Raw genomic sequence first — 19,374 nt, 5'->3', positions numbered from 1 at the left:
AAGTCCAGAGAATATCTAGCAACCCAGAAGTCCAGAGGATACTTACTTACTTACTTACTTACACTTACAGTATTTAGCAACCCAGAACCGGGTTTAGAACTTAGAATCCAGAAAAACTACTTTAGCAATTACTTTTTAGACTCCTATTCTTCCAAACCAGAAAATGAATTAGACCAGAGGATACTTACTTATATTTATCTACCAATCCTGAATCGTAGTATCTAGTTTATTTATTTTGGATCAACATTATTAGTTTTTTCATCTCTTGCTCTTTCCTTTGGTTTGTTATTTTGTTTGTATTTCCTTTTAATTCCTGTAAAACACTTTGTATTGCCTTGTTGCTGAAGATGTGCTATAAAAATAAAATGACCTCTACCTTTAGTTTCTGGTGCAAATATCTCAGTACTGGAAATAAGACAAAACTAGCGGACATGTATTGTTTTAGCAAAATGTAGAACACACATCTCAAACAGAAAACAATACCACAATCAAATATGGTGGTGGCAGCGTCTTGATTTTTGTTATACGGCAAAAACACAAAATCTTACAAAGTACTGGTTACACTGGCAGATTATTTCATTTATAATAAGACATTTTTCAAATATTGTAAGTGAAATAATGTAGCACTGGAATTAGACCTTTTTCATCAATATTAAATAAAACAAGTTTCTATTTCTTGCTGAAAAGTTACTTCTAAGTTAGTTTTTTTATTATTTCAAGTGTACTAAGATATTTCCAGAAACTCTACCAAAAATACTTGGTAATATTTTGTGTTTTTGCAGTGTAAACCTTTAAATTCCAACAAACTGAGGTAAAGTTTGTGATTTAGCACAATAAATTGTGAAAATAGTTTCAATGTATGAAAACTTTAGCCATTCCCTCTTATTTTTTACAAAAACCCCAAATCTTACCTTATCTCGTTTCTGTAAATATCTTAGTACACTTGAAATGAGACAAAACTAACTTACAAGTAACTTTTCAGAAAGAAGTAGGAGCATTTTTAAGTCAATACTTCCAGAATATTACTAAAAAATTATTATCTCGGGGTGTGCCGTGGTGGCGTAGTGGATAGCGCGACCCGTATTTGGAGGCCTTGAGTCATCGACTGCGGCCGTCGCGGGTTCGACTCCCGGACCCGACGACATTTGCCGCATGTCTTCCCCCCTCTCCTTCCCCAGTTTCCTGTCAGCCCTACTGTCATATAAGGGACACTAGAGCCCACAAAGACCCCCTGGAGGGGTAAAAAAAAAAAAAAATTTATTATCTCCACTGGCAGATAATTTCATCTCATAACAAGAAGTTTGTCTCATACTATAAGTAAAATAATCTCCTAGTGAAGCTTATACCTTTTTTAAAATCAATATTAAGTATTAAATTATTGATTTAAAATAAGCTTCTGCATTTTGCTGAAAAGTTAGTTAGTTTTGTTTATTTCAAGTCCATTTAGATATTTGGCACAAGAAACTAGACCAAAAATACTTTGCAATAATTTGCTTTTTGCAAAAATAGTTTGGAAGGTATAGAAAATTTTACACAGTTTACAAAGTTCTCAGTTGCTGAAATTCGGTTCATCGCAGTTTTCACTGCAGAGCAGATACTTCCAGTAGTTGGTGTGGACTGCAGGACGTCTGATGTGATTTTGCTAACTGCACAATCAAATGTGCAGGATGTGATGTTTCTTTGAAATGAAACAAGGTTTCCTGGAAAAAGCGTCTGTTCTGAAAGGCAGGGTTATTGTTGTTCAGGGTCTTTTATTTTGCGTTGGATGCATCATCAGTCAGTATTCAAGATGAAAAAGGATTACTCATGCGGCCTCATGCCCTGTCAGATGCTCGCTTTCAAACTCTGTGTGGGCAGGCAGTCGCTCTTCTCTCGAGCTTTGAGGGTTGAAGTCAGGCTTTCCAAGAAAACTATTAAATTTTTATGTGACACACCACAGAACGGTTTTCAAAAAATGGTTTTCAGAAGTTGTTCTGACCTCATGGAGCACTTTCAATTGCAAAGTATTTTCTGCTTTTTTATTATTAGCCTTCAAATGTTGTTTTCATCTCCATGCAGGAGTACGGAGAAAACCGCTGGATTCTCTGAACCTTTTAACAGGATCTGTAATTTATTTATTAAATTTTTTTTTCTTTTGGCAACTTGACATCTATAGGAACACTGCAAAAACAAAGAAATCTTACCAGCTATTTTGGTCTGGTTTCTAGTTCAAATATCTTACTATACTAGAAATAAGACAAAACTTACATGCAAGCCACTTTTAAGCAAGATATAGAAACTTGATTTAAGTAAATAATTCCTTAATATTGATGAAAAACTACCAGGTGCATTGGTAGATTATTTCACTTAAAACAAGACATCTTTCCCATGTTAGAAGTCAAATAATCTGCCAGAAGAACTAGTACTTTTCTAAAATCAACATTAAGGAGTTATTGACTCTGAACACTCTAAAATTCAAGTATGTTTTGTTTAATTTTGGGCACAAATAGTTTTAGTACACTTGAAATAAGAAAACTAAGTCAAAGTCAGAATCACTTTGTCATGGTTCAAGAAAGCACAACAATTTTTTTTTAAATTACAAGTAGTTTTTAAAAATCATTTTTATCATTACAAAATATTACAGCACAAGTCCATATCACCCAGCCCAACTTATGAGTTTCTTTTTGGTTATATGAGCTTTTATAAAGTCAATAATCTTTAATATTGATAAAAAGTATTTCTTATTTCACTTAAAATAAAAAAGAAAATCCAATTTCATAAGAGAAATAATCTCACAGTGGAACTTATACTTTTTACATCAATGTTAAGGAATTATTGACTAAACCAGCTCTTATGTCTTGCTCAAAAGCTATTTATAAGTTAGTTTTGTCTTATTTTGAATGCACTAAGATATTTGGATAAAAAGCTACTGAAAATACAGATTTTCTGTTTTCGCAGTGAAAGGGAATCTGTCTCATATTTCAGCCCAGTAGATGCTCTTTTTCAAATCAAATCATTAAAAGCTCATTTTGTCTTTGTTCTGCTTCCTGATAGGAGATTTTAGCGCTGTTGTGTTCCAACATGATTTCTCAGACTGGACCCTCACTTTCCCTGAGCTGACTATAAATTAGCTGCTCAGTTAGCAGCCAAAACCAAATGATAAAATCTTCTTAGAAGGAGCGACCACTTCATTCTGCAACATGACCAAGAGACTGAATTACTCGCCATCAATCTTGAAATTAATGTGAGAGTTTAAAATGTGGCATTTGTGTGCTTTTTAAAATGATTAATGACAGGAAAATGTTTGCAGTGACCACAAGATGATCTAGATGCACAAATAATCAGAAGTCAGTGAGTATTTTCATCAGGCCTGCAGACTTTCCTGTAGCAAGTTGTAGATATTTCATCACTTTTCTTAGCAGAAACTGGAAATATCATTTAATATTTCTGATTTTGAAACTAAGTCCATTTATTTTTATTAAAATGAAGTTTGGAGGGATTCTAGATGCTTAATCGGACCAGATTTCTTCTGTTTCACGATTAATTTGATTTTATCGGTGCCGCTCCAGCCCCTCAGTGTTTGGCACAGTTCTGTTAGATTTGAAAGCTTTGTCTTCCTCCAAACATGCTCGTTTTTATTGTGGCCAAATATTAATATCTTTGTTTCTCAGAAAACCTTTCCCCAAGAAGCACTTTGCTTCTCCTCAAGGGGTTGGTATTATGCATCTTTATTGCACAATTCAATAACTGTTGGTATAAAAGTGCTGTATATATCAAACATGGCTTAAAAGAAATGTAACACCTTGAAATTGAGCCTCTGTCTCTTTAAGAAGCTCCTGCTCTTTCCAACACTCCACCTTCAGCACAACAGTGCTCCTATATTATGCCTGTTTAAAGCTGATATTAGGAGCGCTGGACTAAGTATGATAAGTTCTCAAGTGTTTAACTGATTGCTGCTGGTCTGGAGGAGCTACTATAAGATACTCTTTGTTTATATTATTATCTGCCTCTAGCTGGAAAAGAAGAGTTCAAGTGCATCAATAAATGTTCACGAGAAGTGCAAACCTCTCACAGTCTGACTGTAGACAATCAGACTGCTGGTCTGCTTTAATTCCCCTTTAATTAAATGTCCAGACTCTAACATTAACAGGTCAACATACTGAGTATTTAATAAACATGTTGGATACCTGCAGACAATAAAAATGCTGAAATCTTAACAAAAAATACCCGACACCACTGTGTAAACAAAATGGTATTGTTCATTTCTCCTAAATGTCGATGCAAACATTGAATTTCACATTCTGCAAATCACAAATCCTCAGGAGCCGATTGTCTCGGTGTGAGTGACGATTTGTCTGTAAAACATTATCACAAAGACCAAAGGAAATTAAACGGCGCATCCCAAACAAATTTTGTTCTCGATATCTGGAGAAACAGGAAGGAAGGCCTGAAAATGCTACAATAAGATACTCTATATTTTCATTATTATCTGCCTCTAGCTGTCCTGAATGGCCTCTCCTGCCCCCTTAATAAGACGCTTATGTCCCCGTTTTCCTGCAGGGCCCCGGGGCTTTGCAAAGGCCTGCTTGTGAGCGTACTGCTTAGGATGGACCTCGTCGTACAGAAATTCCTCCGTCAGCTCGTCTCCATCTTCAATCTCCAACTGCACCACACAAACACAGAACATTCATGATTCAGAATGCAACTTTGACCTTCTATAATTCATTATAATCCACTACAAGTACATAACTTTGACATAAATAAATCATCGTCTGGTTGTGTAAGTTTTAGATTATCTGTCACCTGTTTATTTCTGGCAATGAGTTTAAATAAAGCCAGATGTTTAAGCTTCAAAATGCAGCTACTGTTTTAGAAATTCAGACAGAAACACTCACCACACTGCAAAAACACACAAAATCTAAGTGTTTTTTCTGATGCAAATATCTTAGTACTCTTAAATATAGACAAAACTAACAAGTAGCAGTTTCAGTAAAGACATAAGAGCTTGTTTTAAGTCAATACTTCATTAATATTGATTTCTAAAAATGTACTAGTTCCACTTATAAGACATTTTCCCCATGTTTTAAGTGAAATAATTTTTTTGTGGAAATCCAATATTTAAGAATTATTAATTTCAAACCAGCTCTGATATGAAAAGTTACTTGTCCGTTTTGTCTTATTTCCAATGTACCGAGATGTTTGCACTATAAATATCTTGGTAAGATTTAGTGTTTTTGCCGTGTGCGTGGAAGAAACGTACACAGCATGCGCCAAGTAATGAATCTGCATGTAAAACTATGTTATCTAATGTTGTGGCCCATCCACCCCCCTCGCCGGTTTGTCCATCTGCTACCTTTTTGGCTATTTCCAAGCGGTAATCCCTCTCCATGTCCTCCAGTAGTCGACTTTTGCAGCTGGAATACAGCATCCGCTCCTTAATGCTGCAGCTGTATCCTGGCATGGAGTATATGAACACTGCAGAGAGCGGAGAGCATCAGAACAGTCAGAAATACACACTTCTGGAAGGAACTTTTTATGTAAAATTCACCTTTTGGCATGTTTTTATTCTTCCATTTGGGTTTCTACTGCCTCTAAAAATAGTTCAAGCTGTTAAAAAACCCCACAAAGTTGTTTTCTGGTAAGAAATTAATGTTTTCTAGTGTTTGGAAAATTACCCGTTTCGAAAACCTCCTGATTAAGGCACATTCTATGGGCACTGCGCCGTTACCTAGCAACCACAGTCGACCAAGCCCCGTTACCTAGCAACCAAAGTGGAACTCCAGCGCATTTGGTCAACTGAATTTACTGCTTCAGTTCAAAAATACTTTATTAATCCCAAAGGGAAATTAAATATAAGTAAATAAAGGAGTTCAAATTAATTAATGAGACTAAAATCTCATTATCTAAGAATAATTTTTCGCAAAATATATAGTGAACATGTATTTTAAAGCCCGCAGATCTATCATGACCTGTTCTAGAAAGTATAATAGGTCACCCTTAAGTTCTTTTATGTATTTTTTTTGTGCATTTAAGCTACACTTACTTAGAATAACAAATATGTAAATCAGATTGGTGGAATACTATAAATGTGTTGCACAATGTCTGTGGGTTCTTATCGTTTCAATATCCAGAAATGTTGGAGCTCTGTGAAATATGATCAAAACTAGATACTACTTTAACCTTTTCTATTTAATTTTTGAACTTTTAAATTAAAAATTACATATGAAGAGTGGAATCTCAGAAAGGTCATTTTTAATTGGGCAGAAAAAGTTGGAACATGGATCTGAAAACAGCAGAAAAATGCAGCAGAATAAACACATCTAACCACTAATCAGCTTCAGGCTCAGAAGGGCCAGGGTTAAAGCATTTAAGGACAAAAGGGTGAAAAAATCTAACTAGTTTAAGCATCTAAATTGTATAGTAGAGGCGATGAAGCGTTTAGAAAATCCAGAGAAAATTGAAAACTCATCCTGAATGACCTAGCATCATTGACCTTTTGACCCTATGGATTTCAATCGTAGATGTTTACGGGAAAGAAATGAGTTCAAGACTCATTCAGAATGCCTGCCAGCTGGATTGAAAGGCTTCTCGTAAAGAGTGTGACGGCGTAGCGAAGTATTTCACCTCAGTATTAATCCTAATTGATGTATGTACACATCAGCAGTGGCTTTAGAAAATGTTCACAGCCTGTTACAATCACGCTTTTTGGGATGTAGAATGATTAAGCCGTTACAAGTAATTTCAAAACTTTTCCATGTGTAATGTGGCATTTGTTGTGTAAATTTAAAGTGAGAAACCACAACAGCGTATTAGGGCCATACTAAGACAAACAGAAAAAATAAAATTACAAGAATAAAGTTAAAATGTTACGAGAATAAAGTCGAAATAATATGAGAATAAAGTTCTCATATAAATAAAATGGAATAAAATGAAAATATTTTGAGAATAAATTCATATTATTACTAGATCAAAGCTGTGTTCTTATGACTTTATTCTCTTAATTGTATCTATTTTTTCATTAGTATTGTCCTTATTCTGCATAATAAAAAAACAAACAAATCTTTTAAATAAAAGTAATAATAAGAATAATAATCTACTTGGATAAGTATGCACACTCTTGAACTAACCACTTGTTAAAAAAAGACTTGATTTGGAAATATTTGCCTGCTCTGCTTTGCAACAGGTTCTCCAAATCTATCCGAATATGTTGTTTTAAGTCAATAATAAACACTAATAAAACAAGTACTAGTTTCACTGGCAGATTTTTTTCCACTTAAAACATTTGAATAAGTGCCTTGTCATAAGTGCCAAAAATCTGGTAGTGGAAATAATACTTGGGAAGATTTTTTTTTTTTTTTTTTGCAGAAAACTGAGTTTAGCTTCATCTGGAGAAAAGTAGCCCCAGATCATGATGCTGCCACTACCATGTTTAACTGTGGAAAGGTTCTGGTGTGGTTTCATCATACCATAACACATTAAAATTTAAAAAGAGCATTTAAAAATCTATAATAATTCATAAAATAGCACTGAATTGATGAAATGGGATGAAGATTGTTACTGTTTGTTTTTTTAATCCATCTTTTAAATTGTTTAAATGTGTTTTTAAAATGTAAAAATTGTTGAGTCTGTTGATTTTAATTTTTGATTTTTAATTTTATGTGTTTTAAGGTATTTTATTATGTCTTTTTTCTATAATGTTTGTAAAAGTATAATGTTGTTATAATGATACTTCTTCCACAGACTAACTGGAATCCTTGAAAAAATAAACTAAACATTTTCATGCAGGGTTTTAGGAGGTTTTAACCAGATTAATGGGTTTTCTTTGGAAGAAAATAATTTTATCTTGTAACCCACATAAACACAGAAGAGAGTTTTCACGTCTAAAATACTTTGCAGAAATTCCTGCAGCTTCTTCTTTTCATTCCGTTTAGGAGAAACGTTCAGTTTTTGTAAAGTCACAGCCGTCCCATATTTTCTCCACTTATCGTTAACTATCATCTCTGTGCCGCATTTAATGCTGCGGGTTTTTGTACAAAGGAAGCATTTTGATCTCCTTGCAAGCTTTGGCTTCGACTGAAGGAAGTAAACTGAGTAAATACGTCTCGGACCACAGCTGAACTTTATTTCCACTTAATCAGATTCTCCATAATTAATGGCAGGTGTGAACTCAGGACGCCTGAATACGCTCATTGTATCAAAATATGTTTCAAGCAAGAACAAGTTTAGGAGTTTGTGCATTTATGCTCTGCTGCTTTTTATGACACATTTACAAATTACTTTTAGTTAAGTCGCACAGGATATTTGTCACTCTGTGGAAAAAGTTTTTACTCAAGGGTTCGCTTTACTTTGGACTCTTAAAGTAGGCCGCTTTTAAAATGTTATGTTTTCCCTGATACCAGGAAAAGGTGGGATATGCATGCAACTTTAAACAAATAGTTTTGAATCCGGCGTTCAGGCTTCTTGATTTCATTCCTGCCTTCACTTGCAGAGAATCTGACTAAATGGAAATCAAGTTCTGGTGTCCTAGTGGGATTTTCCTGGAAATTGCTGATTTGCATACTTTAGCTAAAGCCATCATTTGCAGAGAGGTTACTGAATGTCAAAAGGATTTCATTGCACAAATATATCACTCAGCAGAAGGATGCAAATAATTCAAAACACACGGCAACCATGACATTTCAGAGACTCGATGTTTCTCTGTAATTGATGAAAAGAGTGAAGCTGGCCAACAAGCCAGCAGACGCTGTAAGGATCTGCTGGCCAAGATCTTCATGTGAAAACTGTCGTCTGCGTTTTCTACGTTTTGTTGACGTAGGAGTGAAGCTGCACAACAGGAAGAAAACATCCAGACCTGGCCGAACGTCTCTGTGAGAACGAGCTGCTCCCTGATGAAAGCTGTGACTCCAGAAAGTGTGTTTGGAACCAAAACAACGGCAACAACAGGACACAAGTGAAACATGGAGGTTGCAGCAGCATACTGTGGGATTACTTTACATCAGATTCTGTCAAGGGGAAGTCAGCTTTTACCCTAAACCTCCTGCTACACTGCAAAAACACAAAATATTGCAAAGTGTTTAGTTTTTGGAGCAAATGTCTTAGTTTGCTTAAAATAAGATAATATTAACTTACAAGTAAGTTTTCAGTGAGATTTAGGAGCTTGTTTTGAGCCAATAATTTCTTAATATTGATGAAAAAGTACTAGTTTTACTTTCAAATATCTCACTTATAAACATTTCTTCACATTGTCGGGGAAAAATGTCTCGTTTTAAGTGAAATAATTTATCAATGTAACTAGAAGTTTTTCATCGATATTAAGGAATTATTTACTTAAGTCAAGTTTCTAAATCTTACAAAGTACTGGGTACTTGACAGATCATTTTACCTATACCAACTGTTTTAAGTGAAATAATTTGGTAGTGAAAGTAAAACTTTTACATCAATATTAAGTAAAACAAGCTCCTGATATATCTTGCTGAAAAGTTACTTCTGAGTTAGTTTTGTCCTATTATGAGTGTAATAAGATATTTGCAATAGAAACTAAACCAAAAATACTTGGATTTTGTGTTATTATAGTGGAAAAGGCTGAAAATACCTTTTTTTTTATTTAATTTTTGAGCATCACAGCAAACATAGATCCAGGTAACGAACAAAACAAAGACGTCAGAATGACCCTGTAAGAGTTAAAAACCACGTCTGTGGTCACTTGAAGAAGGCTGTGAACCAGAGATGTTCTCTCAATCTGACAGATTTGAAGAGCTTTACTAAAGTAGATTAGGAATATATTACGAAGTCAAAGTGTGGGATGCTGATGAACTTACCCCAAACAAAGCTGCAGTTTAAAGCTGTGCACACTTGTGCAAACAAATTTATAACAGCTTTTTTTGTTGTTGTTGTTGCACAAGATTAATGTTACATTAAACATAGAAAAAGCTTTTGAATTACCTTATTTTTTTCTTTAAATTAAAGAACGTTGCATGTGAAAGGGGTGTGCACCGTTTCAGATCCACAGTGTGGAGTCACAACCGTTTTTTCTCACTTAAATATTTGGAAACATAGCAAACTAAGCTTTTACTTTCAAAATTAATGAGTTAACTAAACATTTCTTCACATTGTCGCAAAGTGATGAGAGGAAAATAACTCAGACTGAGTTCGTGCAAATGTTGGGTTGGAGCACGATGGTAAAAACAGGATTATTACGGTACAGTGATCAGGAGCGTACCAACAGATTCCAGGTAATCTCCTTCATGGGAGTGCTTGTAAAGGAAGAAGTGATATCTGGGAGTGTCTTTGGGAACCCTGCGGGGTAAATCACGAGTTTCTGTCGGGTTGGCGTGGACCAGTTCTATCGTCTCCTTTTCCACATCCAGCCTCTGAAAACACCAGAATAAACAACAAGAAGCTAAGCGGCTCTTTGATTGTTGGTTCAGAGACACAGCTCTTCCTGCTCACCAGCTGTACATAGTTGATGCGCCTCTGGGCCAGCAGGTGTAGGCTTCTTTTGGCCGACTCCTGCAGAGGAAAAGCGAGGCCCTGAAGTGTCTGGTGTTTGCTCTCCACGCTGATTTCTGTCTTCACCTGCAGGGGGCAGCACAGCATTGACAGGATATGTGAAATACCTTTTAGAGACTCAAAGTGTTGAAGGAATGGTAAAGCTTTCTATTTCCCAATATTCAGAACCAATAAAGTGGGGGTGTCCAAAGTGTGGCACGGGGGCCATTTACGGCCCCTGAAAGATACAAATTTGGGCCTTCAGTATTTGATATAGATTGATACTTTATATCTTTATCTGGGCAAAATTATCACAAACAAGTAAAATCTTGGCTTTAATACAATGATTTGCTTTGCTAAATACACCAAGCATTTTCATAGAAAGAGTGACCTAAATCCTGATTTTATTCATCAAGATTGATGCCTAGAAAATTAGCAAAATACTTTTAATAAGGCAAATCTGCAGAACCATTTTTAAGTTTTGGATTTTGAATAATTTACAAATTTTTTCTAGCAGCAGATCCACTACTTTATTTGTTTAATTCAAGTATTGCATCTTCAGTTTATTGTTGAGTGTGTAAAAATATAAATATTTTTAGCCCTTGAGGTCTTTCAACTCAATAATTTTGGCCCATGTGACAAAAAGTTTGGACACCCTGCACTGAAGCATAGAGATATAGTAACAATTAATGAACATACCTGTTTTACCCGGCCCTGGAAAAAAAAAAATCACAACAAAGAATTACCTTTTCAAGTAAAACTGGAGACATAAAATTGTGGGAAAAAAATGTGCCTCCTTATTTGTAAACATTTGTAATGTTTTTGTTTCACTTAAATGTTTCAGATCAACTTTAATATCAGAAAAACATGCTGAATAAGTAGAGAGAAAAAAAAGTTGAATCCTGGCATGTTTTCTCAGGGTACTCCGGCTTCCTCCCACAATCCAAAAACATGAGTTGGTTTCTCTAAATTATATTAGTGTGTGGATGGTTGTTTTTCCTGTGTATTTCTGTGTTTTTTTATGTCCACGGAAATACAAAAATATAGTTTTTAAATGGAGATTTAATTTATTAAGCGAATTAAAGCGATTCAAGAAAACCTGGTCCTATATGAAAATATATTTCCATCCCTTGTTAAAACATAAATGAACTGTGGAAAACCATGTTTGTGGTTTTTAATAAACTACCCATTTCCAAGCTATGTGCAGGGAAGACGGCACCACGGCGGACAGGCTAACTTCTCACCTCTGTGATTTTGATCCTCTGCAGCTCCTGCTCAGCTAGCGTGAGCGGAGCCTGGACCCGAGCAGGACGACACGTAATGCTGGTAACCCTGCAAGCAGACGTCCTCCTGCAGCAGCAAATCAAGAAAGAGATCGGCATTAAACATTAAATGCAGACACATCGTGAAAGTAGTGGTGAATTTAAAAGGTTTTTCACCTCCGTGGTGCCAAATATCTCGTACTTCAAGTGGCCGCCGCCAAACTCTTTTTTCACTGTAGCACGAGTGGCGGCGTACAACATCTTCTGCTTCACCTTCAAACAGCAGACATGAATTCATTGATCAAAATCCTTCCTTCATGTAGGTCACAGCGGTCAATTTGTACATTTTTGTTAATTTTTTCATTCTTTCACTAATTAAACAATTAAAGCTGCAGGATGTAACTTTTATAAAGTTTGACATATTTGTTAAAACTGTCATTTTGTCGTGACACCATCATATAAGGCAGATAATCTGTGAAAACATGTTAGCTCCTCAGCCGTCTCCCAGTACTATGTGGAGAAATATACAACTTCTGTCATAAACAACCAGTCAGAGCAAGAAGGAGGGTCTTAGCACTGTCAATCATTCTCATGTATGTGCTGCTCACACCCTCCGCCTTACTCTTAGCTAAGCTACAGCTGGTTCACCTACACCAGAGCCGGCCATGAATGCTAAGGCTAGTTCGTATGGCCACTGATAACATATTTTCCCAGAACAGTAAGTTGTTTCTCAGCCATTAAGTGTGTGTATACACGAGATTGATTGACAACACTAACACGCTCCTCCTGTTTTTAACCAGAATAAGAGCATTTCATCAGACAGCAATAGTAGGCTTTAATAGATCAGGGAGGAGTTAGATCTTGTTTTGCAGATTGCCTGTCTCATATTAAACTGTCATGACATAATGATGATTTTAACGATGAATATGTTAAAAACATTCTTTTTAAAGTTACATACTACAGCTTTAGCAGTTATGATGGTGTATTCAGTATTGCAAGTGCAACTTTCACCCATTTTTCTCCAAATGTAACGAAGATCACAGGACTAGTTTGTTCGGTCTGTAGGACGCGTCCAAAACCATGAAGTTGTTCTGCAGCACATTTACACACTGTAAGCTAGATTTTTATGAAGCTTTTGGTGTGCTTTACTTCTTCCTCTCTGAGTGGCCTTTCAGCCTATGTTGGTACAGAACATGTTTCAATGAGAATAATGACACTGTGTGACCAACTTTAGCATTGTTAGCATCTTGTTTTGCATTTGTGTTGGGATTGTGATGCATATTTCACATTAAAACGCAGTTCATCTCTAAGTCCCAGAACCCTTCTCCTTCCTAAACTCGATGATGGCTGGACGTTCCCATACTGCTTACACTGCTGCAAACACCATGTGATTGCTTGAACAAATTAACATGGCAACTTCAGACATCTGGGAATTGTTTCCAAAGCTGAACCAGAATTGCTCCACAGCTCTCATCCTGAAATCTCAACTTATTAATTTTTTATTTAATTTGAAGAGAGCAACAAAATAAATCTTAAAAGTTATGTTTCTCATTATTCTGGCATTTAGCAAACATAGTTTTGATGATCTCACACAAGAAATGTAGCTTGATTTCAAACAGTTGTTTTGTCTTTTTATATAATAATCTAAACATCTGTTTCAACTGGTTACAAAACTAAACATGCACAAAGGTCTTAACAAAGCACAAAAATGTGATTATTTCAGCTGAATTTACATTAAAATAAAACAGTTAATACAGAGTTTCAGATTAAATTTTTGGGTTTGGTGTGTCTCCCTAAAGTTTTGTTGCCGTTAGCAACATGATTTTTTTTTTCCCTTACTGGAGACTGGTCAGGAGACCAGGAGATGAAAATCCACTCGTAGCCCAAAGCATTCTGGGAGTCGAGCCGGTACAGGATGTAGCAGGGCTCCTGGTCGTCCAGGAGAGGAAGCAGGAAGTGGTCATAGTCCTGGTCCCAGTGCTGCAGTGGCTCTCTGTAGGCTCCCAACACCAGCTGCTCTGAAAATCAGACCAGTACTCATCACATACCAGAGCCTCTTTAGTGTAACACATAGAGCCGCCACATCTAGATTTCACATCAGCAATAAACATGGAGAGAGATTAGAATAACCAGGATGATTTTAAATGTGTTTCCTTTACAACTGAATCTAATTAAGTAATTAAGAAATAATTTTAGGAAGGAAATAGAGAAACAGACAAGCTATTAAAACTTAATACTCAAAATATTTTTGTTTTAAAGCAAATAAAATGCTTCATATTTAATACATTTCTGTGCAATATATAATCTATTTTTGATGTTGTGAGACTATAATAAAAAAAAAATCTATTATTTTTCAAATTTCTTTTTTTACATCTCAAACCCTTGAGAACAGGGGTGTTCAAAATGTGATTCAGGGGCCACAAGTGGCTCTTTAGAGCTCCCATAATGGCCCGCAAAAACTTTAGCTAGAAATGTTTTTAAGATATAATAGCAAATACAGGTTTTGGCCGTTTTTTTGTTTTTTTTTCATGAAATAATTTGAGTTCTGCAACAGAATTACACAAATTTACAAACAGTATCTATTTAGATCTGTTTTTCCTTGTAATTATATTGGAAATTAGAGGCTTTTTTAAGTGTCCACAAATATTGACCATCCATAGAATAAAGTTTTACTATTTTCTTTATCTTAAAAGGTAAACAAAATAGTGATAAAACTGTGGCTCTGTTTGTCACCACAGCGAATTTTGCTGGACGATAAATTGTTCCAGTAATTATTGATAAATGATAATAAAAGGCGCTTCAGAGGAATAAAGACTAAAAAACTGTTTCCACCAAACAGATGTTGTTTACATGAACACTGCTAATTCATCCAAACCCTGATGTTTCTGACGCACTTCTACTATTTTCTTTTCATGATTATTTAAATATACTTATTTATTTGCACTGCCTTTGAGAGTTGCTATTTTTTTTTATTTTGTTGCGCTTTCTTGCACAATGACAAAGGAACAATAACAATAATATTGTGAATTTGAGACAATTTTCAAGTAATATAATGATGCCAACATAATAATACAAGTTTGCCCTCTCAAAGACCAATAAACTTTAAATTTGTAAAAAATAAATAAATAAATAAAATAAGCACCTGAGACTGAAAGATGTTTTAAATATCTAAAATAAAACCAATAATAAACTGAATTATAATGTAATCAAAATGGAAATTATGGAGCTCATTTTAATTTATCAAGGGATTAATTAACTGCTTATTGTGACAGGCTTTGTACTTTTTCAAAAGGTCATGTGACACAACCTTTATTTGAGGGCCAAAATGGTTGCCAACCCCTAATCTAGAGGATTAGGTAAATTATCCTAAAATGAACTGCTTGACTGACCTGGAAGTTGTGAAAGCAAAATTAACAGATTAAACTAACAGAAACATGTATTTGTTCCGCAGATATCTACTGCACAGCCTTTGTGAGTAAAATCTGAAAACGTTGGCTGTTATGATAAAAGAAAATAAGATTAGGTTTGGAGTTAAAAAATCCAGCTGGGTTATTTTGTGTGAAACACAGACAGAAACCTGGAGTCTGGTGTCCTTTGTTGGGTACAGGGGGGTTTTCCCCTTCCACTCTCTTGGGGCAAGTTTCTATTCTGAGCTGCAACACATTCCAGCTCTGCAAGCACATACTTTCCATCAGCCATTCTCTGCTGTCTTTATGCGTCCAAACAAGTATGAACCTAACTACCGACTGCTTTCTCGCTTAAATGTTTCTGTGAGGTGTCAGCTCGGTGAATAGGAATCTCAGGGTGATGCTATCAGATGCAGAGATCTTGTTTTACCTTTGACACTGGAACAGGCAGAGCGCGTCACATGTTGGTTCAAATAGCCGAGCGATGACCCGAGAGAGCAAAGTGCACTGGGGTAGATTTAAGCCGATCATCCGGGTGTAGGGTTCTGTTTTCAGTACTGGTACCGTCCAACTTTAATATTCATGTTTGAATCATTCGGGAAACTCCTGAAGCATCATCTGTGCTTTAAAATGTTATGTTTAGTGGCACCTGAACTGAAAACTAAATATCAGGATGCAGCCTAAACAGCATTAATTTGATATCCCAGTGGCGCCCCCAAGAGGAGGACATGAGGGGGCCATGGCCCCTTTGTGAAAAATGTTTACCTCCCCTCCCCCAGAGAATCATGAAGACAAAAACCCACTAAATAAATAAATACAAGATAAATAAAATTCTATTTTTTTTTCTTTTTTCAATTTTAAAATTATTGTCATTATTAATATTATTATTCGTAGATTTTCTTGTTTCTTGTTTTGGGTTAGTTTGTAAACATTTTGTCTATGTAATATAATTTATTTGTTGGCACTTTAGCCCAATACATTGAACTGGCACATGAATATTATAATATGGTTTTAATTATAAAGTGAGTCAGTAAGTAATATGCACGTTTTCTCTGTCCTACTAATTGCGCCCTTGGATATTCTCCCACATATTAGCAGTTTTTATTGTGTCATTATCAAAGTGTTTATGACACTGCTATTAAAATGTCTTAACTCTTTCCCCACTACAGTTTTCACTTTAAAACTACAAACCACAATGTATCTTATTGAGATTTTATGAGGGACCAACACAAATTGGTACATAACTGTGAAGTTAAAAGACGAGATAGCCTCCTGTGCTGAAATATTTCTAAATGAAATCCAGTAAATGTCATTTAGAAGTCACCTTTATAGTAAAGAAAAGTACAATATTTATGTATTTTAATACATAAATTAAAATACATAATTTTAATACATAAATTAAAATACATGATTTTAATTTATGTATTCAAATTAATACATAATTTTTATTTAATAAAATTATGTATAATTTCAGAGAGCATCAGTGAACAAACAGCGTAATGAACACAAGGGAACATACTGGAGATGTCAGGGAGGAAGATATGAATAACTTTAAAGCAGGATTAGGTTATGAGCTTTAAACATATCAGACAGCAGTTTCATCAATTAAAATTCAGTTTCTCACAACTGTAAATTGACCAACAAATAGCAAATTCTTTTAAAAATCACAAGCTTCTTAAGGTAGACACTTATCAAAAATTATAAGTAGCTTAAATGAGGGCAAAATGGCTCTTTGGATTGTGAAAGTTGCAGCCCTTTGGTCTAGTCAAAGTCTAGATTGTAATCCTGCTGAAAATCTGTGAAAGTCTTGAAAACCGATGTTCCTAGATGCTCTCCATCCAATCGGTCTGAGCTGTTTTCCAAAGATTGGGTGAAAATGTCTCTAGATGTGCAGCTCCAGAAGTTTTACAAAGTACTTCTTTAGAGGACTGAGCACAAATTCACACAAATGTAAATTTTTAATTCATAAAAGTCCTTCTATTTTACCTTAGTCTATCATATAAAATCCCAACAGAATACATTTTATTGGGGGTTTGTATACTTTAGCAATGGACTGTATGCCCATAAATACCAGTACACGAAAGCTTTCCGTCAAAGTATCAGATTAAAGCACCAACCCTTCTCTGTCACTACGCTGTCTGACCTCAACCCTATAAATATGTGACCAAATATTTCAAGTGATCCCTTCTGTTCACAAAGATAGCCCCAAAAACTTCCCACATTGCATCTGACATGAATCATATTACAGCGTGACATTGGGTCCACACAAAAACATGATGTAAACACCTCGGGAATAAACAGTTGCCTAGAAAGCTATTGCTTCATCCAGCTTTTCTGTCGTCTGAAAGCTGCTTTGCTTTCAGACGACAGCTGCTCTGGTTTTCATTTTCCCGAGGACAAGACTAACTTTTCCCCTACTTTCCTTTTTTTTTTTTCTCGCCTCGTCATTGCTGTGAATACCAGGGAACTTAAATGCTTTCAACACAAGCTCTGTCGCTTGAGGGAGGTCAAGCCATGAAAACTGAAAATAGTTTGGAGCCAGTTTCATTTGAGTCAGAGAGAATCAGCTGTTTTCTAAGATATTTAAAAATGTCATTTTCAGAGTTAGCTCATAACTAGTTACATTTACGCAATTACATTTACTTGGGTAACGTTTTGGGAAAAAATTACTTTTACAAGTATTTTTTGGTACTCTTTAGTTTAACCTGAGTAACTATTGTTGCTCTTACTTGAATGAAATTTCTGAATACTTATAATACAAGCTTGTTTTAACCAAAACGTCACCAGACACACATGTAGTTTTTGTTAGTTTTATTGAAAGGAATTGTTTTTTTTTAATTATTATTCCTAATTATTTTAATTTTGGTCTTTAAAATACCAAAATTTCCACATAACCTTATATTTTGGTACATTTGATTATGCAATTTTAAAATATTAAATTATTGATGTTTTGGTCAGTTAGTCATTACTTGACAGCCTTTTAACCAAATACTTTTTTACTCCTGAGTAATTTCTTGGACAGCTACTTTTTACGTATACTTGAGTAAAAATATATTGAAGTAGTCAATATATAATGTCTACATTTCTTTGGTAAAAACCTATGGTCATTTTACCAGATTTTATTGAGAAGTTAAATTATTTCCTAGATTTGAAATGATCTAATGCAAAAAAAAAAGTAGATCAAGCTACATTTATAACCAAATTCTAACAATTCCACTAAAAATAGAGGAATATCAAAACTGTACTAATATTTTTTTCTGTGAAGCGCTGGTTTATTTTTGTGAACTTAAAAAACGTTTTTGTACAAACTCAGGCTTTGTCCCTGAAGGTTTATTTAAGTCAAGGTTCAAATAATCTGTGCCAACTATACAACCAAACTGATCCAGAGGACCGGCTTGTCCACTGCGGGGTATCCGATGTCAGCAAGTAAAATTTAAGACTTTTTAAGGCCAGCTTGAATTAAATTTCAAACAGAAAAAGACTATAAATACAGGGGATTATCGAGTACAGTGAAGTGACAGCCAAATGGTGATACATTTGCACTTAACGGTTATGGATGTAAGCTAGCTAGGCTACATTAGCAGCTGGTTACCAACCGCCGCCATAGAACGCACTGAAGATGTCAGCGCGCGCAACGTTTGCCACACAGAAAAGTTCCAACTGCGTATCATTTAACACAACTTAAGGCCGCTGATTATCATATTCTTTTCTGTTTGTTGCGTCCCTTTAAGGGTTTTTTAAGGATGCGCGGACACCCTGCTCTGGGTCACTCACCGTTGTGGATGCAGACTTTGACGAGGCGCGCCGCTCCGCCTCTTGCCCTGGCCAGGAACTGCCGCAGCTCCGGCGTCACGACCAGCGCGAGAAACATGGCGGGTCAAGTTGAGTCTTCCTCCCGCCGGGGGTAACAGGGCGCGGGGGTGTTCAAGGAGGGAGGCGAGGATGGTTTAAGACGAAGCAGAACCAGGAACTCCACCGAACCACAACAATCAGTCCAAATTAGGATGAAGTATGAAGAGTCGTCCTTCTTTGATGCAAGACTGCAGAGCGTGTCTGTGTGTCTGGACTCAAAGTGTGACGGAATGAGACGGGACACTGCTCAAGTAACTGGGACAGTGTCATGTGGACAGAGGTGGAACCTGATCACCTCTCTACCAAATTTAGCTCCATCTCTGACTGTCCAGCCAGGGGTGCTGGCCTGTGAAGAGCCAGAGACCCAAAACTGTGGTGATGTAAAC

At 35.7% G+C, this 19,374-nt stretch overlaps 1 protein-coding gene across 1 annotated transcript; it reads right to left on the bottom strand.

Moving 5' to 3' along the window:
* Nucleotides 1-4,020: 4,020 nt before the first annotated feature.
* Nucleotides 4,021-19,234, bottom strand: twf2 (twinfilin actin binding protein 2). Its single transcript, XM_032549298.1, is given in 10 exon segments — nucleotides 4,021-4,642; nucleotides 5,333-5,454; nucleotides 10,199-10,349; nucleotides 10,429-10,554; nucleotides 11,167-11,181; nucleotides 11,712-11,762; nucleotides 11,764-11,817; nucleotides 11,907-12,002; nucleotides 13,569-13,747; nucleotides 18,911-19,234. Coding segments are annotated over 10 exon segments (1,059 nt in total). The 5' UTR covers nucleotides 19,008-19,234; the 3' UTR covers nucleotides 4,021-4,474.
* Nucleotides 19,235-19,374: the final 140 nt, after the last annotated feature.

Source organism: Xiphophorus hellerii, chromosome 20, assembly GCF_003331165.1.
Source record: "Xiphophorus hellerii strain 12219 chromosome 20, Xiphophorus_hellerii-4.1, whole genome shotgun sequence".
In the NCBI taxonomy this organism is placed as follows: Eukaryota; Metazoa; Chordata; class Actinopteri; order Cyprinodontiformes; family Poeciliidae; genus Xiphophorus; species Xiphophorus hellerii.
The sequence above is the reverse complement of the archived record's forward strand: the minus strand, read 5'-3'. Positions and strand labels throughout refer to the sequence as shown.